The sequence below is a fragment of the Phalangium opilio genome, unplaced genomic scaffold (assembly GCF_054372755.1).
Source record: "Phalangium opilio isolate 3A_F unplaced genomic scaffold, DU_Popi_V2 ptg000003l_1, whole genome shotgun sequence".
NCBI lineage: Eukaryota > Metazoa > Arthropoda > Arachnida > Opiliones > Phalangiidae > Phalangium > Phalangium opilio.
The window spans coordinates 13,761,229-13,784,756 of record NW_028324145.1 but is presented as its reverse complement, the minus strand read 5'-3'; the positions used below and the strand labels follow the sequence as shown (position 1 = coordinate 13,784,756).

The following is a 23,528-nucleotide window of genomic DNA, read 5'->3' as shown; positions in this document are numbered from 1 at the left end:
ATAAGTGAAGTAATCTGATCTGATCTGATCAGAACTGAACTAGTAAATTAGGCGCCATAAAGGAGAGCTCAAAAACGTGTTAAGGAGTGAAACTGTGAAATACGTTATGAGAAACGCTTTTTTATTCTCTGTCGGAAGAAGTTGATTAGTTGTCAACTGGAAATTAAATATTTTTGCTGACGACGAGGCTTAATTTCTGATTCCGCAATCAGGTAACAATGACATTAATTAATTATTAAAATAAGGGAAAGGGCAAAGTTGAGAGATGCTGTTTGTACTGACCAAGGCTTAAAAAAATAAGCCTTTGGTTAAACCTCATGTCTTGGGGTCTGTCAGGGCAGGACCGTCACCATGGTCACCCCTTCTGTTATATGGTCTATGGATTAGGGCTAAATAGCAATTTTTATCGCCGCTTTTGAAATGAGTCATTGGTACAGTCTTGACTGGGTTTTTGTAAAATATCCATTTATTTTTTGGTTGGTGACACAAAAGGGGTTAAGTAAATATCGCAGTTCCACGTAATAACCATCTTTTTTAAAATTTAAAGAGTTTAAGCGATATTTAATCTGATCAAGGTGACTCAAATCAATTAAATATTTGATTATTTACATGACTTAATGACTTTAAGTTGAATATTGTTCTAAATTTGACTTTATATACATTTACATTAAGTCCGCACAGACTTTTTGATAATTAGTTATATCTATTTTCTCCTTTAAAATCTTTTAACGCATCTCTTTAATTATTTTGACACTGTTTTTTCTCACAGTTTTTAACGATGGGGTGGGGGGATAAAATCTGAAATAAATAAATTGATATTCTATAGGTTGATTTGTCCAATGGTTTCGATGACATGTAAGTTGGAAGGAGGGGGGGGAGGGTTGAAATGTACAGGGTAACGATGAGGTTAGCCTTCAAGAAATTAGTTATTTTGATATTCGTTTTTAATCATTTGGAGTTGTTTGATTAAATTTTGTAGTCCAAATAAATATCCATCATCGGGGCCCCTGTGTAGGATTTTATCATTCCCCATTCCCCCAAACGTCGAATGAGCAAAGTCTATCATTCTGACGTCAACTAATGGCCTCTTTGAGGAACTCCTTGCGGTGTTAAGACACTTGGACCCTTGATTGGCATTTTCACTCATTCCCTCATCTTCGGAATTAGATAGCTCCTCTGAGAGCTCTGGGATGTCCTCTTCCTGAGATGAAGAGTTGCGATTCTCTTCCTCTCCCCTCAGGTTCCTCTCTTCCTCTTCTCCTTGTTCCCCTTTAAATCTTTTCAATAAAAATGACTTAAGTTGTCAGTCAAAACGTATTTGAATTGTGATAGCCAAAGGTCGTTGTTACCGATGCCTACCTATCCTGATGGTTATTTGGCTTATTACAGTTTTGTTCCTGCGGATCCTGTCCGTCGTATATAATTAGCAAGGAGCTGGTGAAGAATCGGAATGTGTTGAGACTACTGATCAACCCTTCCAGCTTGGACAATCTCTCAATCAGTGGCGTCAACAATTCTCGCCTCAAGTCTCGTCCATTGTGAAGGAACTGTATCAGAGTCTCTTTGAATCCCTCCGTAGTCAGCGCCCGACCGTAATATTTGTTGTGGCACAAGAAGTGACTGTCCGACAAGTGATACACCTGCCATTATAATAAGTCACGGTGAGTAATTTTTAAAGCCTTTTTTTGGTGGTGGTGCCGGGTTCTTACTTGCATTCCGCAAATGCGCAAACCCAATTTGGCAGAGGTGGTGTTTTTGACTTTGGCGTCTTGGGTCAGTCTCTTAGAGAGGGGCGCGTCGTCTCCGTATTGTCGCGTCCCCATTTTTAGATCGAGGACGCAAGGGTAGGAGTAGTTCCAGGTTAGGTTCTCTAATAAAATGTATTCTGTAACGAGAATTAATCCCAATTTTAAGGAAACGGGTCATCGTTTTGATGGTGGTACTCGGGGTTTACTTTGGGTATAAACGATGGAAGAGTTTAAGTCATGTTGTATTTTGCTGAGTTGCTCTCGATGGCAGTGTAGAACCCATGGGTTGTGAAGACTTCTCCGGCGGTTTTCGCTGACGCAATCCTCGTCAAAAACTTGAGCCTTTTCGCCCTCCCCTTGACTGCTAACGATTTCCACCTTTCCCGATCGACTGACCTTAATCCTTATGTTAAGGAATGGTTTTGTAAATCGATCAACGCGTATAATGGGATGTGGGGTTAGTAGCTGGTTGGTCATTGGGGCTCACCTACACTTTGTGACTGGGGGTGTTGGCCCATTTTTGGCTTTCTCGGTCGAGGACTGCTTAGTTAGTTTAACATCCTGGGAAGCGAAGGCGGTCACTTTCAAAAAGCCCTCGCTGTCCTCTACAAATCGGACTTCAATGACGCCTGAAATTATTAGTACGATAGTTACATATTGGCTTATTAATTAGGTCAAAATAGGGAACTTGTACCTCTGTATTCGGGGGTATAGGGTTTGACAGCGTCTGGAAGATTTTCGTAGAAAAGCTGCTCTCTAGGGATCAAGGGTTTGCAAATAGTAGTACTGTCAAGTTCCAGCATAGACGAACTGCCCCCAACCTGATTACAATTCAACTTTGGGTTATTTTCGTGCCCGGGTGATATTATAAAAGGGTGTCGTTTTACTTGGTGAATAAAGGGTTCCAAGTGAATTGGTTGACAAGGACTTTGTTGAGATGCCATTGACGCGACACATTCCTCCTCCTCTTCGCGCTTCTTTTGCCTAATAAATCTTCCAACGACTAAACACATAATTAAAATCAACTTTAAACAAAAGCCGTTCAAATATTTATCACATCGGCGATTAGAAATCGCTGCCTAACTTGTAAGCAGCGGACACAAACACACTTTTGACAATAAAATATATTTCCGGTCTGCGTGGACGAACTCTGTCAGGGATTTCCTGGGAAATCCCATGACTAAAATTCCTCCTTGCAATCCTGGAAAAGGAGTGAGTGAATCTTACCTTGAAAATCAATGCATGCTCTTTAATCAATACGAGCGCGGGGGGAGGGGACGACGGGAAACGCAATGTCGAGCGGCGCAAACCAAATTCAAATCATCCTCATGAGGATCGAAACTTCTTTAAAATATTTTAAATTCATTGGAAGATAATGATGCAAATTATTCTAGAAATTATGATTGTAATTAAAGCGACCGATATTGGCTACTAGCAGACATTGACTGCTCGTACCCGCTCTCGTTGAGTTGGGAAGGCCAACTGTCCGCGACAGGTTACCTTGAGAGTAGGCAAACGCGATTTTTATAGTAGCGGATTATACTATTATCTTCGCTTTCTCCCTCGGTTGGCGGCCTCTTTTTTCAAGTTAAGATAACATTGCGCCTCTGAACGCGATCGAGGCCAAGCATCCAAACGCGCTCTTCTTACCCACAAATATAGCGTTACCGTTAAAGTTTGGCCGGTCTCGGTTATTCAAAAGGCAATGGTATGTTTTTCTTAGTGGGTAGCGCCGTCTGTGAGCCACGACAGTAGTTAGTCAACAAATATGGCGACGAGCGAAATGTCGACGACGGAGTGTGACCACAAAGAACAGGCTCGTATCGTTTCATTGGTCATTCCACCGCTGTCCTTCTCTTCGCACAAAGGTCAAGCCGGCAGGGTCGGTGTCATCGGTGGCAGCAAAACGTACACGGGTGCGCCCTACTTCGCCGCCATCTCCGCGCTGAAAACTGGCTGCGATCTATCCCACGTCTTTTGCACTAGCGATTCGGCCTCCGTGATCAAATCCTACAGCCCCGAATTGATCGTCCATCCGGTTTTAGATCACTCTAAGGCCAGCGAAGAGATATGCAACGTCTTACCGAGCCTTCATTCCCTGATCATCGGTCCAGGGTTGGGACGACACTCTTCCTTGCACAGAACATTGCGAGAAGTCATCCTGAAAGCCAAGGAGATGCGTTTACCCCTCGTCTTGGACGCTGACGCCTTATATTTCGTCAACAACGACGTGGAAATGATCCGAGATTACGAAAGGGCCGTACTGACACCCAACGCCGTCGAGTTCGCGCGATTGTGCGAGACTGTGGGCTTGGTATCATCGGTGGCACCCACCGATCCGGAAAGTAGCACTCTGATTAAAGTGCAGAACGTAGCTAGTTTGTTAGGGAACGTCACTATCGTATTGAAGAACGAGAAGGACGTCATTTCAAATGGCAGGAAAAGCGTCACTTGCGGGGAACAAGGAAGCCCCCGACGATGCGGGGGGCAAGGGGATTTGCTGGCCGGGTCCCTAGGAGTCTTTAATTATTGGAGTTACAAACATTTTCGAAATCACGAAATTGTAGATGTGGGTTTGGGTCAATTGAACGCTCCCATGGTGGCTGCTTTGGGCGCTTGTCTTTTGACTAGGAGGTGTAGCCGTTTAGCATTTAACAGCGCGGGACGCAGCATGACCACCACTGATATGATTGCGCAAATACAACAAGCGTTCACGTCTCTGTTTGCCCTCGATTGACCCCCCCTCCCTCACCCAAAAAAATAAATTTGATATTTTTCTGAAGCTTTTCCCTGTTTAAGTTACTAATCAAATCCATATAACCTTTCAATGGGACTAGCGAGCGAGTTGTTTTAAAAACAGATCTTGTTTTCTAGTCCTTTAATGTTTCGAAAGAAAGAGCTCTTGTTTTTTCCCCTATTTCGTGACATTCCTATAAGAAAAATAATATTTTGTTGGCAGAGGCGCCAATTTAATGAAAATTAACTTGTATTTAAAATTTTTGTTACAAATATTACAAAATTGAATAAACATCTTTATGGAGAATGAATTTTGGAAATTTTAACCGTCAGGGAAATAAGAGAACTAAGTGACACGTGATTCGTCATGTGACTGACTAGTTTATATTAATCGCGCAAAGTGACAGTGACACGTACCATATATCAAAAATATTATTCGTGTCGCTGTCACTTTAAGGGGGAAAAATAAAAGGGAATATGGCACTATACATTTTGAATTTATGCGCTGTACAAGCCCGGCCCAGTTTGACTCTTTTAAAAGTTTTTTTTTTCTTTAGAAAAGTTTTTTAAGGTACAGATAAATATACATTTTGTTAGTGTAAGAAAAGAATATAATATAATATAATATTTTTGATATCATATAGTTTGGCTCCTTTTAAAAGAAGACGGAACTTCCCCTTCCCCTTCCCCCAGAATTCCCCTTGTTTTTGGAAAAACATCTTAAAAATAGTTAGCTACAACATCAAGAACAATGATATTATCTCCGTTCCACAAACAATACATCTAGTCACTTTAAACAATTTTGAGGGATTTGATTGTCGCTTAGCAACCTGGTCAGGAGCGTATACAGGAACCGGGAAAATTATTAATGACCTTTCCAATGTTTAGTGTGTTAATTAATTAATTTTTTCCCGATTTCTGTAAGCGTTACGTCACAAAGATGGTACTATTGACCCGCAGTTTATCTAGCGACTATCCCTTTTAATAAATATACAATTTTACTAGACGGTCATTTCATCGTCCGCCCTTGGGTTTTGTTTTGACGTTAGGGGTCGCGGGATTTTAAATAGTATTAAAAATATGTCCCACTACGACGTCAAGTTTTCCTCTCTTTCTCTTTCTCTCTCTCTCCATCTCTCTCCCTCAGTTATAAACAAATTGCTAAAATTATCTTTAAATGGAATGAACTTATTATAATAAATATGGAATGAATTGCACTAAAAGTAAATGACGAAATTTTGTTCTAAAATAACTATCAATATTTTAAACAACAATTATTTTAAAATGCAAAATATTTAAATTCTATTTAAAACTCAACGAAAATTATCTTTTCTCTACTAAATATTTAAAGAGATAGTGCCACCCGCCCGGATATTGACTAGAATCGCGGCCTTTATGGGCCATAGTTGTTGGAAGGAACCAACAAAAGTCGCCACTCTTAACACCAAGTTTGACAATTATTTTTCTTCAATTTCTGCACCAAAGTAAAAAGGTAGCCCTTTGTTATAGAGGCTTCGCGAATAACGGTAGCTCAACGGTGGCATTATCTATTTAAGATGACTAATTAATGACTTTGAATTGGAGACTATCACCTTAAATTCGTTTTTGACTCGACTGCCCTCCCCCTCCCCCCTAGTACCGTTTTGAGGAATGTCACATTTTGAGAAATACAAAAATTGGCACTTTGTTGAATGTAGGACATCATTTTCCAGGCACCTTTTGTTTGTTTGTTGTCCCCTAATGATTTTGGGGGTGGTTGAAGACGTCTAGTGGTGGCGGGGTGCCATCGGGGAGCCCGACCTTTGTTTTCGACTAGATTCTAATATTTGGAGCGTGAAAATTTGAGGCACAACTGGAAACTCGGATTGTTTGTATGTTTTTAGTTTTGTTGTAGCAATAATTGTTCCAACTCGTCGGCCGACCTCAATAGGAAGGCGGCCGATTCCCGGTAGCCGCAGATCAACTGCTTGACCGCCGTCACTTCGTTGGCGTTCAAAGTGTACTTTAACATCGACGAAGGACAATTGCGCTCCTTCTTTACACTCAAATCCGTCGGTGCACCCACTACCACCGACCCTGAATCCGTAAACCAAATACAAATTGATATATAATGTAATATGGACTTGAAATTGTCAAAGGTGTACTTACCCGCGGCGGCGACAACGGACGCGTTTGTTGTTGGGGTGGCGACGGGATTATGCGTGGGGACGTGCGAATAGACCAGTCCTTGATAGCGATTGGCGCAAGTGGCGTTATTATTGTTGTTGACTTGACCTTGAATGGCGGCCATGGCTATGGCACCGTTCAGATTGACCCCTCCCCCGCTACAAGTGACACTCGAGGTTGGAGGGGCAGCCGTTCCGGCGCTTCTTGGAGAATGATGTCCTCCAGCCGCCACCGACGCTGATGCCGCAGCCGCTGGTTGGTGGTGAGGCACGGAGAAGGCTTGGCTTTTCAGAGACGCCGCTTCTTTGGCACACTTGACGCCGCTGGACTGAGAGACGCGAGTATCCTCCAAGCCTAAGCAACCCGACGCTTTCACCGACAAATGAGGGTTGACTTCCTCCTAAAATGCCAGAACAAAAGAACAACGTTATAAATAAAATGAGACAAGTTTGTCGTCTTGAGTCTTACCAATTGAACGGCAATGGGTTTCAGTCCCAAACGCATTCTCTTGGCATTTTGACTCTCATTCTCGCAAGCGGAAGCCAGAATCTGCTCGGCCAACGCCGACGTCAGATGCGGTAACGTCGGCCTCGTTTGCTAATAATAAACGTGGAGAGAAACGCCGGTTAGATGTCTATACCAAAACCGATACCAGTGAAGAGAGGAGAAAGAGAGAGACGCCTTTTTGCTAGTCACGCGGCAACAAGCCAGTGGGAAAAAAATCAATAGCTGGATATGCTTATCGTACGCTGTTACCGCTCTTTCGAATGGTCAATGTCTGACCAGTATCGACTTACTAAAACTAATACTCTAAATCGCTAGGTTCTGCGCAGCTTATAAATAAGTTGGCGATTATTGCGCGATAGAATCTCTCAATCAACATTTTTGTTTTTAATTTGGGATGGAGATTAAGGGTTGGTTTGTCGCGTTGAATAGTATTTGTTCTTACGGGCCTAACCATGTCCCATCCGCACTGTTCCCTGGTCCTCTTGTTCCGCCGACAAGACTTCAAATAGGTGCGAATACGTTTGCGGGCGCGATCTCCGAATTCGGGGAATTGTCTGGAACAAGAGTCTATAATAGCCTGAATCTTCTCCTTGGGTTGCCGAGAGATCGGGATCATGCGGTCCAGGTTCTCATCCACGAACAGACGAACGAACATCTGTTAGTTTTAGGAAAGGGTTAATCAAAACTCGGTTTAATGTGGGTGGTGGTATAATTATTTACGTTGAAAGCTTTGAGTCTTTCGGGATCACATTGATTGGGGTCGATCTTGTCGGGGTCTTCGTCCTCGTCGTCTTCGTCTTCTTCCTTGGTGCTGACCGACAAATTGTCCACCAACGTCTCGCCTCCACCCCCTCCTCCACCAACCGGGGAATTCTAAGTAATTGGAAAGGGATACTTAAATGCCGCGACTATTTCAAATTCTTTCAGCTAAACGCTATACTAACCATAATGTGTTCGTAGGGACTTTCGCCAGTGCGCGTGATCGCTTGAGCGTTGTTTGTTGTCGCGCCGCTGTTGTTACTAGAAGACGTCAGGGGGTTTGATTGCGGTGTTTGTCCGTAATATTGCGTTTGCGCTCTCTTCGGGTTTCCGCCGTTGTCCTGGACCTGAATAGGGGCTCTGCTGACGTAGTTGATGGCTTCGGGCTGTGGCGGGGACGACCACGATTCCGTTTTGAGTCTGTCTATGGGGCTTTGGTTCTTCGGTCCTTCTTTGGGGGTCTGGTGTCTGGCGGGGGTCATGTCAATGGGTCCTTCTTCTTCCTCCTTGTCCTCTTGGATTCCTTCCGTCTCGTCTTCCTCTTCCTCTTCTTGTTCTTCTTGTGGGGGTGGAGTGGTGACGTCCACCGCCGCCTGCGTCCCTTCGTCCACTCCCCCGACGCAAGCCTCGAAAGTGTTCGAAAGCTCTTCCCGAGAGTTGGCTAAAGCGGAAACATTTTTAGAAATAATTTTTGGACTCCATTGTGTCCGTGTAGACAGAAAAACTTACCTTCATCGGTTTGGCACTCGGCCGAGTTAAGAGTGCCGTCTTGGCTAGCGGGCGGCGCTTCGCTCATTTCGCTCTCGTCAGAATTTGAAACTGAATCCTGAATTTAAAAAAAAATTAAAGGAAACAGTTTGATTAAGTATATTAATAATTTATAGTCCTTGAGCGATCTGGGTTCAACTGTGGTTTGCCTTAAAATGCTCATTTAGATAATTGTAGTTCCTTGCAAGGCACTCAAAGCGTATAGTGAGATTCTGAGATAGATGGGTGTCATTGTAAGAAGTGGCAAATCTAGTGCCCCAAATATTTTTGAGGGAAGCCCACATTCAGGGGCAAAGTACCTAATGTATTCTCTTTGAGCCCCTGTAGAAAGGCGTACCGCCATACACGGGTGCGTACACACCAAATTATTTTAGGAAATATTTTGGTTGGAAAGTTCATTATACGATCTAGTTTTAGTTCTCTTATGTCTTTGGACTGTTTGAATTTGAACGACCGCGCGCCGAATTGAAATGGTACTTACTGGTTCTCTTTCGGCGGCGTTGATGGTATTTTCATCATCAATGTAGCCCAAACGACGCATGTGTTTCAGATAGGTGGTGGTGATGGGCATGCTGTAGTCGATGTCCGGCGGTTCCACGGGCCCCAATTCGTCCTGGGGCAGCGGACTTACTCGCGGTTGAGCGGCCGCTACCACCGACGAGACGGAATCGGCCGGCGAGCTTCCCGGGGAAGTACTGTCTCCGTTGCCGCGTCCAACACCGCCGCTTCCTCCCCCTCGTGGCTTGACCGCTCCACCACCGCCACCCTCGGAGGCTAGGTGCATCCGCTTCTGGCAGTCCGAGCAAGACATCAAGAAGTGGGTCACCGCCTCGCGCGGCAAAAACGCGTACGTCTCCGCTATCTGAAACGAGAACCATTCGGATAAAACTGCCTGACACCCCCGCTCAACCAAATATTACGTTACGAAAGAGTTCTTCCTACTTAGACCGATTACGATCGAAACGAGCTTATCTACTTTTCTACTAAACTAGGTTTATAGAGAGTATCACCGTTTTTAATTTTACTCCCTCCAAAGAAAAAGAAAGAAAACTGCTCTTGCGAAGGGGACTTGATTCAGAAGCTTGGATGAATTAAAGAAGGAGTGTAAATACGTACGGCTTTATAAGTTCTCTTTTGTCCGGCGTGTTTGCCTCCCCTTCCGTCCATCTCGACGTGAACATCGTAGATGATATCGTAGAAGTTCTCGACCACCGCGACTTTCTTGAAGATGGCGTTTTCCTCGTCTTTGACGTTTCCTCCCTACACCAACAACGAAAAGATAACGGACAAAACCTTAAAGAATGATCGCTTTCGAGGGAACGTGACGACGCCCCACACCGGGACTCTCAATCCGAAATCCATAACTAGAAGCTCTTATTTAAGGTTCGACTGAACTAAAGTTTGCGTTATTGAGATTTGAAGCCTGCAAATATTTATTCGCGATATTATTACGTTTATTTTGAATCCCAAATATTTGGGAAATAGAGTTGGCTTTTACTCTGACTCGCTTCGTTCTGTCAGAGTCTCCACTTTGCATAAAATCATCCCGACCGAGTCTCTTTCCCTCACTCCCTCCCTGTGTCTCGGCGCGTGTGCGTATGTCCCGCTACCGTCTACTCTTTTCAAATCTACGCAGAAAGTGCCCTTGTTCGTGTTGTTGGCCGGACTATTCTTTTCGTTTCTTACTAAGCTCCTCTCGAGCTTTCTTTTTCTGGAAATCGATTGCCAGTTCTATTTCTACGTTTTCCTTTACCATGCCTCTACTTACCCCCCCCCCCTCCGGATTTTATATCGGTCTCATTCGCATTTAAGATTCCTACTCTTACGTAATTTCTTAAAATGTAAGGTCGTACGGAAATACGTACGGGTTTAAGGTTAATTAACCTTTTAATATTACTATATTTGGAAGTCGTTTACATCGCCGCCTTGAAATTTAATCTTTATTACTGATAAATTATAAATTGAACTTTTTTCCGACAATGTGAACGGGACTCGCTAGTATCTCGATATTTAAGATATAGGGCACTGTGTACGAAACCAGCCAGGACCCTTTTGTATATCTTGAGTTTAGCGAGCCGCTCAACAATAATCATTTTATACTCGAAACGAGTAACCGTTCTCCCCTAGAGCGCGACAGTCTTTATGCAAAACAAGACGGCCCCGGCCAGATTAGAGCCCCATCGTTTATAAGGCTCCAGCAATCAAGAACGTTTTACTTGTGAAACACTGTAGTTCGTACGCAAGCGTAAAAAAGATATTCATTAGTATGCATGAAAATACTCATAGTGCAAGTTATTTCTAGAGTATACGACCCCAAAGATACAAATTCAGAACTATCCGACCCGAAAGATACAAATTCAGAAGTATCCGACCCCAAAGATACAAATTCAGAAGTATCCGACCCCAAAGATACAAATTCAGAAGTATCCGACCCGAAAGATACAAATTCAGAAGTATCCGACCCGAAAGATACAAATTCAGAAGTATCCGACCCGAAAGATACAAATTCAGAAGTATCCGACCCGAAAGATACAAATTCAGAAGTATCCGATCCGAAATATACAAATTCAGAAGTATCCGATCCGAAATATACAAATTCAGAAGTATCCGACCCGAAAGATACAAATTCAGAAGTATCCGACCCGAAAGATACAAATTCAGAAGTATCCGACCCGAAAGATACAAATTCAGAAGTATCCGACCCGAAAGATACAAATTCAGAAGTATCCGACCCGAAAGATACAAATTCAGAAGTATCCGACCCGAAAGATACAAATTCAGAAGTATCCGACCCCAAAGATACAAATTCAGAAGTATCCGACCCCAAAGATACAAATTCATAAGTATCCGACCCTAAAGATACAGCACTCTCCCGTTCCAAAAATTTGCCCATTGTTACCCATTGTTATCTATTTAATTAGCACATAAATAAAAAGAAAAGAAATATAAAGACCAACACATAAATGAAAAGAAAAGAAATATAAAGACCAAAAGACACAAATTCAAAAGTATCCGACCCCAAAAATACATAAGTATCCGACCCCAGAAATAAAATAAATAGGGCCCTCCCTCATTCCCGACCCGTTAGAGATAAATTAAAGGAAGAAAACTCGCTCTTATTGACAAGCCCTCGTGGTATAGTGGGTAGAGTGTCTTGCTGCTGCGTGAGCGTCCCGGGTTCGAATCCCGGCTACGACCAAAAAAAATTTTAATTAAAATAAAATCTCTAACCAAGCTCAGTTACCCCTATGGGTGGTTTGAGGAACTATCGAATTCCTTTTAAGCTAAAATCTAACGATAACGAAGCGACAACCCCGGCCACTACTACTACTACTACTACTACGGCTCGGGTCAAACTAAGAGCCTCATCGTATACTACGATGTGGCTAATAAAAAGTTGAAGCGATAGGATGAATAAAGAGAAGACGGAGTGTGCTTGCTATTAACATTGGCGGAAGGGTAGGGGGTTGACCGCTAGATGGCGAGTGAATAGGCGGCCTTAGTATTGAGTGTCTTTCGCGGCTGTTAGTTAGCTCTCTTGGCCATCAACAAGTGGCCAGCGAAAAATTCTCAGAGAACGCGCCATAAATCATGAGTGGCGAGCGAGGTGCGTCTTTCCCTTACTTAATATACTCTTACCGGTCGAGGAAAGTCAAGCCCGAAACTTTTCTTTTAAACTGTGACCTTAATAGGAACGTTCTTTCAACTCCATCACCTTTTTGACCCGAAGTGGTCAAATTGTCATATTCCGCGATGGTTCGTTAATTGGTCTGTAAGCCAAGCCGAGTGAATATCGCAATGCACCTTGAAATGTCAGTCCGGTGACCCCGCCCGTCCCGTTTCTTTTTTCTAATCTTTAATCCGACAGAGATTAAAGGCTTCGAACACCACTCTCCTTTTAAAGTGATAGATATTCTAGCGTGGTATATCTATATACATATATATATATATGTGTTAGACGCGGTATAGGTTCCCGTCCACCATTCCTGGTGCTGATGCATTGCCAGGTAGAGAATGGGACCCCTAACTCCTCTCATCGATCCACACACTGTCTCTCTCTCTAGCCAACTATAAGAGAGTAGAGATATGGATGGTATATTCCATTCCTCCATCCAGTTCACCCTCTCACCCCATTATCCCCGAACTCCCTTCCATGGCGAGTCTTCCCCTATACGAGCATTGATGCGCGAATGTGTCCTGCTACATGGAGCCCCCCCTTACGTCTCCGCTTCGGTTACTTGCCCATTTTCCCCCGACAACACCCTTTGCACCTTCATCCGTGGCTAGGCGAGCTCGCACACCCCAAACTCCACTCTACTCGCCCACCAAGATAAAGCTGGCTTCACAAACTTGGTAGTAGTTTGACCGAAAGATAAAACCTTGCCAGTGAATCGTACATATCTACCCAAAATTAAATATGACGAAAAATCTACAATTATAAAAACCTTATATGGTCACAGCCATCAACTCGTTTTGTTTTCTTCGTGTGAATAGGCCTTAAAAAGCGCTTCTATTTCAACCCAAGCTGACTCCCTCTCTCCTTCCCTCCATCCCAGCCTGTCCTGTTTAGGGTTGGGAGGCAGGGGCGGGGCAGTGCAGTGCAATGCAATGCGGGTTGCGAAAGTTTAAACACCTCAGAGATGAGGAGAAGCTGCATGGAAGAGTCGATGCACGCCACAAGAAAGAGGATGAAAAAAAACTTGGAGAGAGAGAGAGAAGGAAGTAGATAAAGTTGGTGGGTATAATTAGGGTGTGCGTTGGCGTTTGTCCCTCCCTCTTTTCCTGGGAAGAAGAGAAAGAAAAGAAAAAGACGGAAGGATTAAAAAAAATTGGCCAGCCACATGCACTCGTTCGCTCGATTCTTTTTCGGGATGCTTTCCTAGCTCAGAGACTCGCTCTTTCCTTAACGAAAAGGGATAGTCTTTCTATATCGCCATTATAACTCTCAAGGAATTGTTTTAGCTCAATCTTTCCATGGTTCAGGTAGTGTTTCTCTAGAGTGGCAAAGGTTCTGGTATTACCTTTAAATTCCGACTATCTCTTTGAACGTTGGAGGCAGTTTTTTTTTTCATCATCTTCTCTGATGAGGAGACGAAGCCAAGAAGAAGGTGGGAGGGGAAACAACTCTCTGAAACTGTCTTTTTTTTTGGGAGGCAAGGGGATTGAAATTGGCTTCGTTAAAATGAAACACGGCTATATAAGTATTATTATACATATAATGAACTGGGTTTCTTCATGGTAAAAATAGTTTTTATTCGGTTGATAATACTAAGTAGAAGACGCAATCCAATCCCTTATAGGTAGACGTCTTATCTCTCGTATCTTCTAGTTGCCTCTCTATCTAAGGCCGTATCGATCGACTGACATTCCTCCGGGCTCAAGTTGCTATAGGGCTGGCAGCCCATTGCACCGTCCAACACGCACTAGGGGGCCACCCTAACTCAACGTCAAAGCCATTTAACTAAACTTTCCAATGAACTTTTTCTCCTCGTAGCCCAAGTTATATTTGTCCTAGTTCGCGAGGTGATCTCTAGGTACCCCTTTACCGAAATAATTCCAGACAATATTCGAGTGGGTGCTTCTCTCTCTTGGAATGGGTGCTGAGGAACAGTACCAACACTATTTTCCCCCCATCGTTGCTAATCAGCCCTCGTCCGTGTCTCCTCCCGAATCCTCTTTGGCATTGGTGGGGAGCGAGGTATTTCCCCATTTTTAGGCCAGCTGTCTGTAGGTCTAATATTGGCCTGCAGCGAAGGAATAAGACCCCATCAGTGTGGGGAAGCAGCCCCTGCACACACACTCGCTGTATATCGAGGAGGTCCACGTATTCCTGCAGACACAATTTTTTTCTACCCTCCCTGCGCACTCATGGTGGTTCCGTCTCTCTCCTCATACCACCCACCCTATCCCGTGTTATAAAACGGGGGGGGGGGGTGAACGGAGGCTTCATCGATCCGGAGGATCTCCTACAGGGGCGAACTCCCCGAACCAAACTATTCAACCGAAGTTATATGCCGTAACTCCGTCTCGGTTAAAAGTATATATTTCTTCCAAAGTGGGTTCGATAAAATAAAAATACTCATAATTATCGAATCTAGTATGATCAGAAACGTCCTGATTTTCCGGATTGGAAGAACATACAAGTCTAAGTACTAAATATATATAGAAATAGATGAAATAAATGTACTAATAATTCGCTTCTCGTCAAATATTACACCAAAATTCGCTGTTGACAGAGATTCAAAGTTTTTGCAAAAATGCAGTTAATGAAGTAAATAATTAAGGAATTTCCTAAATGAATCTTAGACTTTGAATTAATTTATTTCTTATACTTTTCCCGTCTTTCCCCTAACTTGGTCTTTCTCTCCTTCCTCTCGGTGCACGCACCCCTCTCTTTCTCGGGAGGGGGAGGGGATGAGAATACGGGGTTCAGATGGAAACTGCTTGCGTAACTGCACGTGGAATACTCGGGGAGTGATGGAGGGTGAAGCCCCCCTGTAACAGAGGAGAGAGAGAACCCCCACGGATAAAACCCCGCTCTTCTCATGCACGGATCAGAGAGAGAGAGAGAGAGAGAGAGTAGAATTCCTCTTGAGCTTCCCTTCTCTCCATCCCGCTATAGTGCCGGAGCGCTTGCAAAGTAAAGGGAGAAAAAGATTTTTTAATACTTGCGAGGGAAATATTGAGTAGCCAGCCATACTTGTACATGATGATATGCGCAGAAATGTTGAATTTTTTTTGGGCCCAGAGTCCCGACTATTGAAATTAAGAGACTAGGTGTAGGTAGACCTATTGTTTGTAGACCTTTGGGCAAACGGTAACGACAATAATAAGAACTTGAAACGGACTTGTTACTAAATCTATATATTCCCTCGATAGTCGACTGTAGTCTTCTTTCCTTCCGTTTCCAGTTGAGTTGCACGCGATACGCCTAATATTTTGGTCAGACACAGTTTTGGCGAAACGTCCAGCTCGTAGGGTAAACAGGAATACCTTTTTTTGGTTCAGCTAGTCTTGTCATAAAGATTTAAACCGCTTGAGAACTGTAATTTGTAAGCATTTTAGAATGTCGCCCTCGTTCCTAGGTCATTTTGAGTCTCTTATGACATATCCCTCATGAAGGGGACAGAGAGTGGCCGGACAAATCCTCAATAATACACGCGTGTAGCGGGAGAAGTAGGAATGTTGAGGGACAGGGAAGGGACCACAGCCTCCGAGTCACGGAGGCTTCGATTTTCGGGGGAAGGGGGAGAAGCCTAAAACTCCTCCAGATGCAGCCGGAGGGAATGAACCCCTATACGTCGGGCGTCCCCACGAACCATGCCCCCTTCGCCCCGAACCTTTTCTCTATACATAGTATAGGACTCGGGCATCGGGGTAGGGGGCGCTTCCCCTGCCATCCAAGCGACGTAATGTAGATAGGCGTAGGCGAAGCTCTCCTTTCTCTCCCTCCTCCCCCCTCCCCTTCTCTTTCTCTTCAAAGTTGCATGAGCGGCCAGAAAAGTTCTCTGAAATTCTCCGTCTCCCCCTTAAAGCTCAGCCCCGGGATGGGGGCTTCTCCCCTATCACACCCCACTCGCTCTATGCCAGAGAGAAAGAATAAAGGAAATCCCTTCGCGGGAAAGAGAGAGAGAGCAGCGAAGCCCCGTTGCAAGGGGTTTGGGGAAGAAGGCAGGCAGAAAGGGTCCTAGTGGCGGCGTCGGCGGACGCTCACCATGCAGTGACTCATATCGAGTAACGCGCCTCCACTACCCTTGCTCCTTCCCTACCTCTCCCTAGTCCGGGAGCTCCCCTGAAATAATTTATCCCTTAGAATCTAGTCTAAAGCCTTAAAATATAGGATAGTCCTTTGCTCACGGACTCTTTAGACTTATAGAATGGCTTCTCTCTCTCTCTCTCTCTCTCTGATGGCACGATTCCGAAAGAGAAGAGAAATATGTGAGGAGAGAGAGTGAAACGGAACTGAAAAAATCCTTATCATGCAGGGATTCCTGGGATAATGAGAGTGCACGCACAGTCACTCGCAAAACCAGGACTGATTCGCCTTTAGGCCGTCCCGTTGATGCGCTCTACATAGCGCTACAGTTTTACCCTCGGAGAAGCCATCGCCTGTGCGGTCTACTTTGTCACGGAGTAGCGGCCATTTTTTAGGACTAGGCCTACCCCGACTTTTTTTGGTGCTGCTGGTGGATTGATATTCGTAATTCTTCATACCCCTGGTCTAAGTAAGTTAATTAGTGAAGAAACCCTATCAGTGCGCAAGCGTCTAAGCTTTCATACTGAAGAGGAAGGTATATGCAAATTATGAAAGGAATTTGAGTACCTATTCGCTTCTCTAATCAGGTTGATGAGTTTATCCTTTGATTTTTTGAATTCCCTTGTACCACGTTAACACTTACAAACTGCAAAAGGCACCTGCTGAGCTCTCTCCAAAACAAACATGGCGACTCGAGAGTTTTTTCTTTTAAATTTCGCTTTTGGTTTTATAGCTATCTAGGGTTTTCGGCTTTTACTCCGCTATATGGTAAGGAGTTGAAAGTATTTAGGGGGAAGGTTACAATATACCCCACTTTCTGGGAATCAAAGAGGAGAGAGAGAGAGAGAGAGAGAGAGATAGTCGACGTCCGAAAACTTTTGCAGATGTCTCTCGCTCTTTGTCAGGCTCTATTTATAGGGAAAAAGGGCAATACCTTAAAAAATAAGCTTGTATAACAGTAATACATATTCGAAGTTCTGATACGCAAGTAATATTGTATGACGCCCAACATTCAAGTTTGGTCCAACGCTATGGAGAACCAGTTTATTTATTTCTCTGACGCGGAAACCCTTTTATGATCCCCATTATCATGACTAGTTTTGGTCTTAATGCCCAAGCTGCTAAAAGACTACCATTTCGAGAGTGGAATTAAACGCGTTACCCCTCGTTTTTCTGGTAGCTCGACCCTTTTCTGTTCATGGCTGGGGGAGGGAGAGGCGAAAGCGTCACCCCCATTTCGGTCGGGGGTCTTTGGGTTTCCCCTTGTTCTCTTCGAAGGATCGGCTTTTGATAACTTAGAAGGTTTGTCCGGGGGTCCTGTCGGCTTCACTGCGGAGCCGTGCGGGAAAGGAGCCCGGTCTAAGCTAGGAGCGGGGGGAGGGTAGCCGAGTAGCCCCCCGTATCGATTTTCTCCCATCTACCCTCTTAACTCTCGACTCTTTAACCTGGGAACGTTGTCGAGGACGGACTCGCGAGTATAAGAACGGGTGGGGAAATCCCTCCCTTCCCCAGCCGGTAGCCAAGGGGCAACGCAACCCGGCAACGAAACTGAGAATGAGACCGTCCCGTCCACCAGCCACGCAGCATGGGCGCAATGACTAAAGTACATTAAACCAGGATGCTTTCACGTGCATGACGAGATTTCAAGCCGAAAGTTCCCCGAAAATTCAAGACGATATTCTGAAATGATAATCCACTCTTGAACCCGTAGAAACCATTCTTTCTTTACGACCTTACGTTTATCAAAACATTCGCTAAAGTCTTTGACGTTGTTCAGAGGGAAAAACAGTTCTACAGGCGCCCGTAGGAATAGCGTTAGAAGTCGATTAACTGAAAGTCGGCTCGGCCCCTAAACACCGAAGTGACGCGGGCAATCATTTTTACAGGCCTACATGATACTATCAGGAGTAAATAGCCTTTTTGGCGCGAGATTCGAGACGATATGACACATACTCGTTAGTTAGGAAGTAAACTTAAATAATAATAATCAAAGTTGGTCTTCCCTCTAAATCATTTGAAAAAAGAAACTGTTTGAAATTAAGCACGCTTTAATAACTTCGTTTTTGTTGACTTCTAGCGCGTGTGTTAGTGTAGGCGGTCGAGGGGGGCTCTATTCCGACAGTATAACGACCCCAGCAGACCGCGCTTCACCCCAACCTCCAGTATATTATATAATGTATATCCTGTAAAAACAGGGTATGGCTAGCAAAGGGAGCTGGTGAGTGCGCGTGGTGGGTGGCAAGGCGTCTATTTTCACCTGAGCGAAGCCCACAGCGTTGTCGATGATGCAGGCAGGCCTCTCTCTCTCCGCTCGTCGACCAAAATGAATGAAGGTGGAATGGGAAAAGGGCTTCTGAAAGCATTGATCGCGGAATGCTCGTAACGGGACCTTTTTTCCATGGCACCGTACTCGCACAATTTTTAAATTCAGTCCTTCGTTTCTCGCATTATCTCGCTGCATCGATTGGACACTTTGGTTAGGACGTTTCGCTTCAGGGACTATCTCTACGGGAAGGGTTATACTATATCTACTTCAAAGAGTGAATCATTGGACTCTAAAGTGGTGCCCGTGAACATATTCGCTGTTCGGGGAATGCGCCCTAGCAAGTATCATCGGTACTTGGCGCCAAATTCGGGGTTCGGAAAAGGTCATTTTAGGTTAAGATGAAGCGAAAAAATCCCTTATATGGACACTAAGCAGAGAGGACATTATTGCGCAGTCGTTGTCTGGACTGGACCAACGATAAGGGGTTTGATCCCCCTTGAAAGAAGCTCTCCAAGTTTTTAAAACGCACCACGCGGGAGCCCGAGTGACGCTTGTTGGTTTCCCCGTTACTGGCCAGTCTTTTTTTTTCTCTCAAGGAAGGAAAAATAGGTGAAATATTTTCGAGTCTACCAGAATTATTATTACAGGGGGGAGCTACCCCTTCGAATAGATATAACCCCCGAAATAAAGAAGAAAAAGAGAGAGTATGGGGACAGAAGATGGGTCTTGAAACATTAGGTTTTCTCTCTGGGAAAGTGGGTAGCGTTGTCGTGGGCTTCTTTCGACCCCCTACCTTGTCACCGTTGCTAGGATACCGAGGGAAAAGGGAAAGCTCTCTCTCTCCCCGTCCGTCCGTCGTATACTCTAATTGCAGGCAGAGCTAGTGGTTCCGAATAGGCTTCTCTTGGGTTCGACTCTCTGGCACGAGAGAGAGAGAAAGAGAGAGAACGGTGTGGGGTGGGGAGAGAGAGGACAGAAATGGAGGAGAATAAAGTAAAGACGCCCCAGGAACTATCCAGTTATAGGAAGAAGAGAGGTGGTTGCCTCCCTGACTACAGAGAAACCCCCGACGCCAGGGAGAAAGAGAAGACCAAAATAAGAAGCGAGGCAGCCGGCACCTGACAAATAATATCAAATTGGCCCAAAGAAAGAATTATTTCAGGGGTTTGAAATCACTTTAATTCATCCACTCTTGTTAATAGTTAAACAGCGTGGACTAATCCGCCGTTTCCAAAAGTTTGCACTGGTGAAAAGACGAAGTCCTTATGACTCGTTTATTTGTCTGTGGCGTTTGCTAGCTCGGTGCCACCACCCAAAACTAGCCTATAGGAAAAAGGGATTCTAAAAGGAATACGCCGAAAGAAAGTATAAAATCAGACCGAGTGAGACGCGCTTCTCTGAAACTGTACAATCTTGAGTCTTTCGCTTGAAAAAGGCCCCTTCTTCGATGAAGCGGGACAGCCTGATTAGTATTTGGTTGGGGCCCTACTGGCTAAATCTACAGTATACCGCCTCGCGAGCTTGCAATGTTTGATAAATATGAAAAATACAAGCGACTGCTACTATACGTTTTTCGTAGCTCGAATAACGTCCGCCATTTGCACACCTGTTAGCCTAAAGTCAAACCCTCCTTACCCCCTCCCACTCTTCTTTCCACTACTATACGTTTTGAATGTAGAGAACGAGACCTGTACCTCTCTCTATAGGCGCCACGTTTCAAGGCTTGTGTGTCTCACCCGCGCTTTATATTCCACCTGGAGAATTTGGTTTTACTTTTATCTGTACGGAGCCTTTACCTGGCCAGCGTAACTCTCCGCCCGCTTTACCCGATTCCCTGCCACGTAAAACCCCCGAGATATCGCTATTCGTTTCGCCAATGTTTGACAAAAATGGCGAACAAGATTCTACCTTGTAATGTTCCAAGCCAATTACTTCGAATGATTAACTTTAAAGTAAATAAGTAAAAATTCCCAATGTGACGTCATCAAAGACAACTGACCAGTCTAGGGCGAGCCACGTGTTGCCTCAACGGCCGACAAGTTTCTTTTCCCTTTGTTTTAAAAGAAAATTTATATTCAATGTTTCGTAATGATTGTAACTGCGCTATATATAGTCGAGTGTATCTATAAAAGCGGGTCCATGGGGGTCAGGTGTCCCAAAAATAAATATTTCGGAAGAGGCGCGAACTTTCAGGGAGGGGCGAAGAGAAGTGGGCTTCTTCGGACGTAACGTTGAGGATCTTCGGCAAAATCGATAAGATCTAGTCCTAACAACCGTCGGAGGAACTGGAAACTAAGGAGAAGAGAGAAAATACGTTCTCTCTCTTTTTTTCTTGCGCTTGCAAAAACTTCATCCCTTTTCCTCATTTTTTTTCACCATTTCGGATTTCTTTCTTTCTCTCAGAAAATATAGACGCGGCTCCACGCATCTTATCCACCATCCATCCTTACTCCTCTCTTTTATAAACTTTTAACCATCAATTAAGAATTGGTTCAATTCTCCCTATAATATTAATATAAGTTTTTGGACTGTCTAAACCTTTTTTTGATATTGGTTTAAAGCTATAGTAATATTTATTGTTGAGTTCTTTATTTACTCAGCTTTCGAAAGAGGAACGGATACCCAATAATATGGTTTCCGCTCCCTGGAAAACCATTCTGATTTGATTACCATTTATAAGTTGAATCGTCACTCGTCTGTTCTTATAGCAAGCCACTGAAACACTATAGTATAATAGTGTCCTTGGATAAAGCTCTGGGTGAATACGTTTTTAGGGGATAAGATCTTCGTGTTTGTGTTTAAAGATGGGGATGAAAATTATGGAGGGGGGGGGGATTTAGCGCGGATGCGTACGTGGCGATAAATACTTTCTCCAACATTTTGCTTTTCTAGTTTCTCTTATTTATTACGAGTATAATAATTGGGACGCAGACTCGCAGCGCCTTTTTCGCGAAACTAACTGAGACTCGACTAAACTTTCGCTTCTTTTAACTAACCTGCTGCTCGTTTGCGGGCATTTTTGAAAAGAGAGCGCTAGCTGATTGTCCTTCTTTCTTTCTCTTATTGGTTGTCCAAGTATAGAGAAGGAGAGGGGGGAACTGACCATCAGTCGCGCTACCTCATTACGCGGATGAGGCGGCAAATTTAAAAAATTGGACTCACATTTGATTTTCCGCAGGGCACGTACAATATCTGACTATCGTCGATTTTCTTTTTCTTGGCAGGTGTCGTGCTGGCGGCGGCGGCGGCGCTCGAAGCGTGGTCACCCGGAGGTCCCACGCGGAAACCTTTGGCTTTGACCCAGAATCTGAATTTGGAGTTTTCCGCGCTGTTCAATTCCTCCCCTTGCAGGATCTTGGCGATTCGATTGTACTTTCTTCGAGTGACTGTCTTGGTCTTGGCGCTGTCGCCGTACGTCTTCATGGCCCACGTTTGAAAGGACTCGTACATGTTGGAGCGGGTCGTTGTCGGCGAGCCGGGGTCCGCGGACCGCTCTTCCCCCGTCCCGCCTTCCACCGAGGTCACCGTCGAGGAGGACTCGCTTTGAACTCCGGCACCGCCACTTTGAGTCACTCCCGGTTGGGGCGATGGTGAGTGACGTCCCGTGGCCGCTGAGGAGACCCGTTGTCTACCGGAGGAGTCTGTCGAGGAAGAGGGTGAATTTTCACGACTGGCGTTCTTGGATCCGTTTCCTCTTGTGGTGGAGGTTCGGCTGTGTCCTTTGGTGGAGGCGGCGGCGGCCGCTGCCAGGGCCGCGGCGTGCCTCGTGTTGTGCCTTCTCTCCATCTGTACAGAGGCTGCAACGGCCCGAAGAACGCGAAGCCCACCTCGCGGGGCTCGCAAACTCTCTCCTCTCCTCCGCTCTCTTCTCTCCTGGATGCCGTCCCGAGCGATCGACCAATAAGAGAGCGACTAGTCCAGCCAACCCAAACCGAGAATGGGGGAAGTCACGAACGCACCGTTCTTTCTATAATCTATCGCTTCTTTTGGAAGGACCGAATCTCGAACTTAAAGGGAGTATTAACCAGCGACCCGGGGTTGTCCAGCCTTAATTTCGCATTCCTTATACCGCTGAAAACTGCAATTCCAAGCTGCAACCAATTTTAGCAAACGCTTTGAAGTTCAACTTTTCGAATTTTGTTGAGATTGGGACGTTTCCTCCTCCCAACCAGAAGGGAGAACGGAAGTAGGGATGGAAAAGGGGCCACCTAGGAAATGAACTCGGGAAAAACACCAGCACGCGCGAGGTTCCAAGCGATAAGAAATTTCAACAAAAAAATCTACTTCCGGCGGCTGCCGCGAAGTACGAAACTATTAGTCAATTTTACCACTTTTAAAGTCATAGAGGTCAAAATAAGGCGCTTTTTCCCCCTCACTGGATATTTTGGAGAAATGTGTTTTAGACAATATCGTCTCGTTTTCCTGTTTAACAAATGTTAAATCCCGCGACGAAATTTTACACCTGTAGTTTGATTTCGGCAGGTTGAAGTTGTGTTTGTACGGGTCGTCCCCGTTCAAGCTCCGAGGCCAGACTGGCATAACGGTGTCGGCCGCGACTCTCTGCCTTGTATTTTTGCCCCGCCTGTGCACTCCTCGACAGCGTAGCGCTAACGCTACGTGTGCCGCTTCCCTTCGGAAGGGGAACAAACCTTGGAGCTGCTTCTAATCTAACACACACACACGCACTCCCTCTCTCTATTGCCTAGCCTAGCCTAGCTCTGGCAGTCTACACTTTCTGCCAAGGATGATCGTAGAATGGAAAAGCTACTTCCTATCGGTCGCTCGGGCCACCATTTTTTTTTCCAGCGGCTTCTTCTCTATT

The 23,528-nt window shown here is 44.8% G+C and overlaps 3 protein-coding genes across 4 annotated transcripts; 1 reads left to right on the top strand and 2 right to left on the bottom strand.

Moving 5' to 3' along the window:
• Positions 1-444: 444 nt before the first annotated feature.
• On the bottom strand, positions 445-3,475 carry LOC149717999 (inositol hexakisphosphate kinase 1-like). Its single transcript, XM_089841816.1, has 9 exons — positions 3,204-3,475; positions 2,976-3,138; positions 2,636-2,751; positions 2,443-2,569; positions 2,236-2,377; positions 1,955-2,151; positions 1,710-1,885; positions 1,360-1,640; positions 445-1,277 (listed from the first exon to the last, which is right to left on the bottom strand). Exons 3-9 carry the CDS (start codon positions 2,690-2,692, stop codon positions 923-925), a joined length of 1,335 nt encoding a protein of 444 aa, XP_089697942.1. The 5' UTR covers positions 2,693-2,751; positions 2,976-3,138; positions 3,204-3,475; the 3' UTR covers positions 445-922.
• A 41-nt stretch (positions 3,476-3,516) lies between these two features.
• Positions 3,517-4,795, top strand: Naxd (NAD(P)HX dehydratase). The gene has a single exon (XM_089841804.1). The coding sequence runs from the start codon at positions 3,517-3,519 to the stop codon at positions 4,483-4,485; it is 969 nt and encodes a 322-aa protein (XP_089697930.1). The 3' UTR covers positions 4,486-4,795.
• On the bottom strand, positions 4,717-22,492 carry LOC149717997 (nucleolar protein 4). 2 transcript variants are annotated; one of them, XM_089841806.1, is made up of 10 exons: positions 21,869-22,492; positions 9,801-9,944; positions 9,166-9,546; positions 8,646-8,742; positions 8,102-8,577; positions 7,878-8,030; positions 7,600-7,812; positions 7,119-7,247; positions 6,633-7,050; positions 4,717-6,560 (listed from the first exon to the last, which is right to left on the bottom strand). In XM_089841806.1, exons 1-10 carry the CDS (start codon positions 22,490-22,492, stop codon positions 6,364-6,366), a joined length of 2,832 nt encoding a protein of 943 aa, XP_089697932.1. In that variant the 3' UTR covers positions 4,717-6,363. The 2 variants fall into 2 exon arrangements, with proteins under 2 accessions (XP_089697932.1, XP_089697933.1); XM_089841807.1 differs by having other exon boundaries at positions 7,609-7,812.
• Positions 22,493-23,528: the final 1,036 nt, after the last annotated feature.

Bases quoted from the DNA above. Each gene is read 5' to 3' on its own strand.
- LOC149717997 (XM_089841806.1), bottom strand. From the start codon at position 22,492: ATGGAGAGAAGGCACAACACGAGGCACGCCGCGGCCCTGGCAGCGGCC. The intron at 9,547-9,800 runs GTACGTATTTAC...TTCTCGTTTCAG, and splicing joins AAAAGAGAACTTATAAAGCC to ATAGCGGAGACGTACGCGTT. The intron at 7,051-7,118 runs GTAAGACTCAAG...CTGGCATTTTAG, and splicing joins AACCCATTGCCGTTCAATTG to GAGGAAGTCAACCCTCATTT.
- Naxd (XM_089841804.1), top strand. From the start codon at position 3,517: ATGGCGACGAGCGAAATGTCGACGACGGAGTGTGACCACAAAGAACAG.
- LOC149717999 (XM_089841816.1), bottom strand. From the start codon at position 2,692: ATGGCATCTCAACAAAGTCCTTGTCAACCAATTCACTTGGAACCCTTT. The intron at 2,152-2,235 runs GTGAGCCCCAAT...CCTTAACATAAG, and splicing joins CCCCCAGTCACAAAGTGTAG to GATTAAGGTCAGTCGATCGG. The intron at 1,641-1,709 runs GTAAGAACCCGG...TTATAATGGCAG, and splicing joins TGCGCATTTGCGGAATGCAA to GTGTATCACTTGTCGGACAG.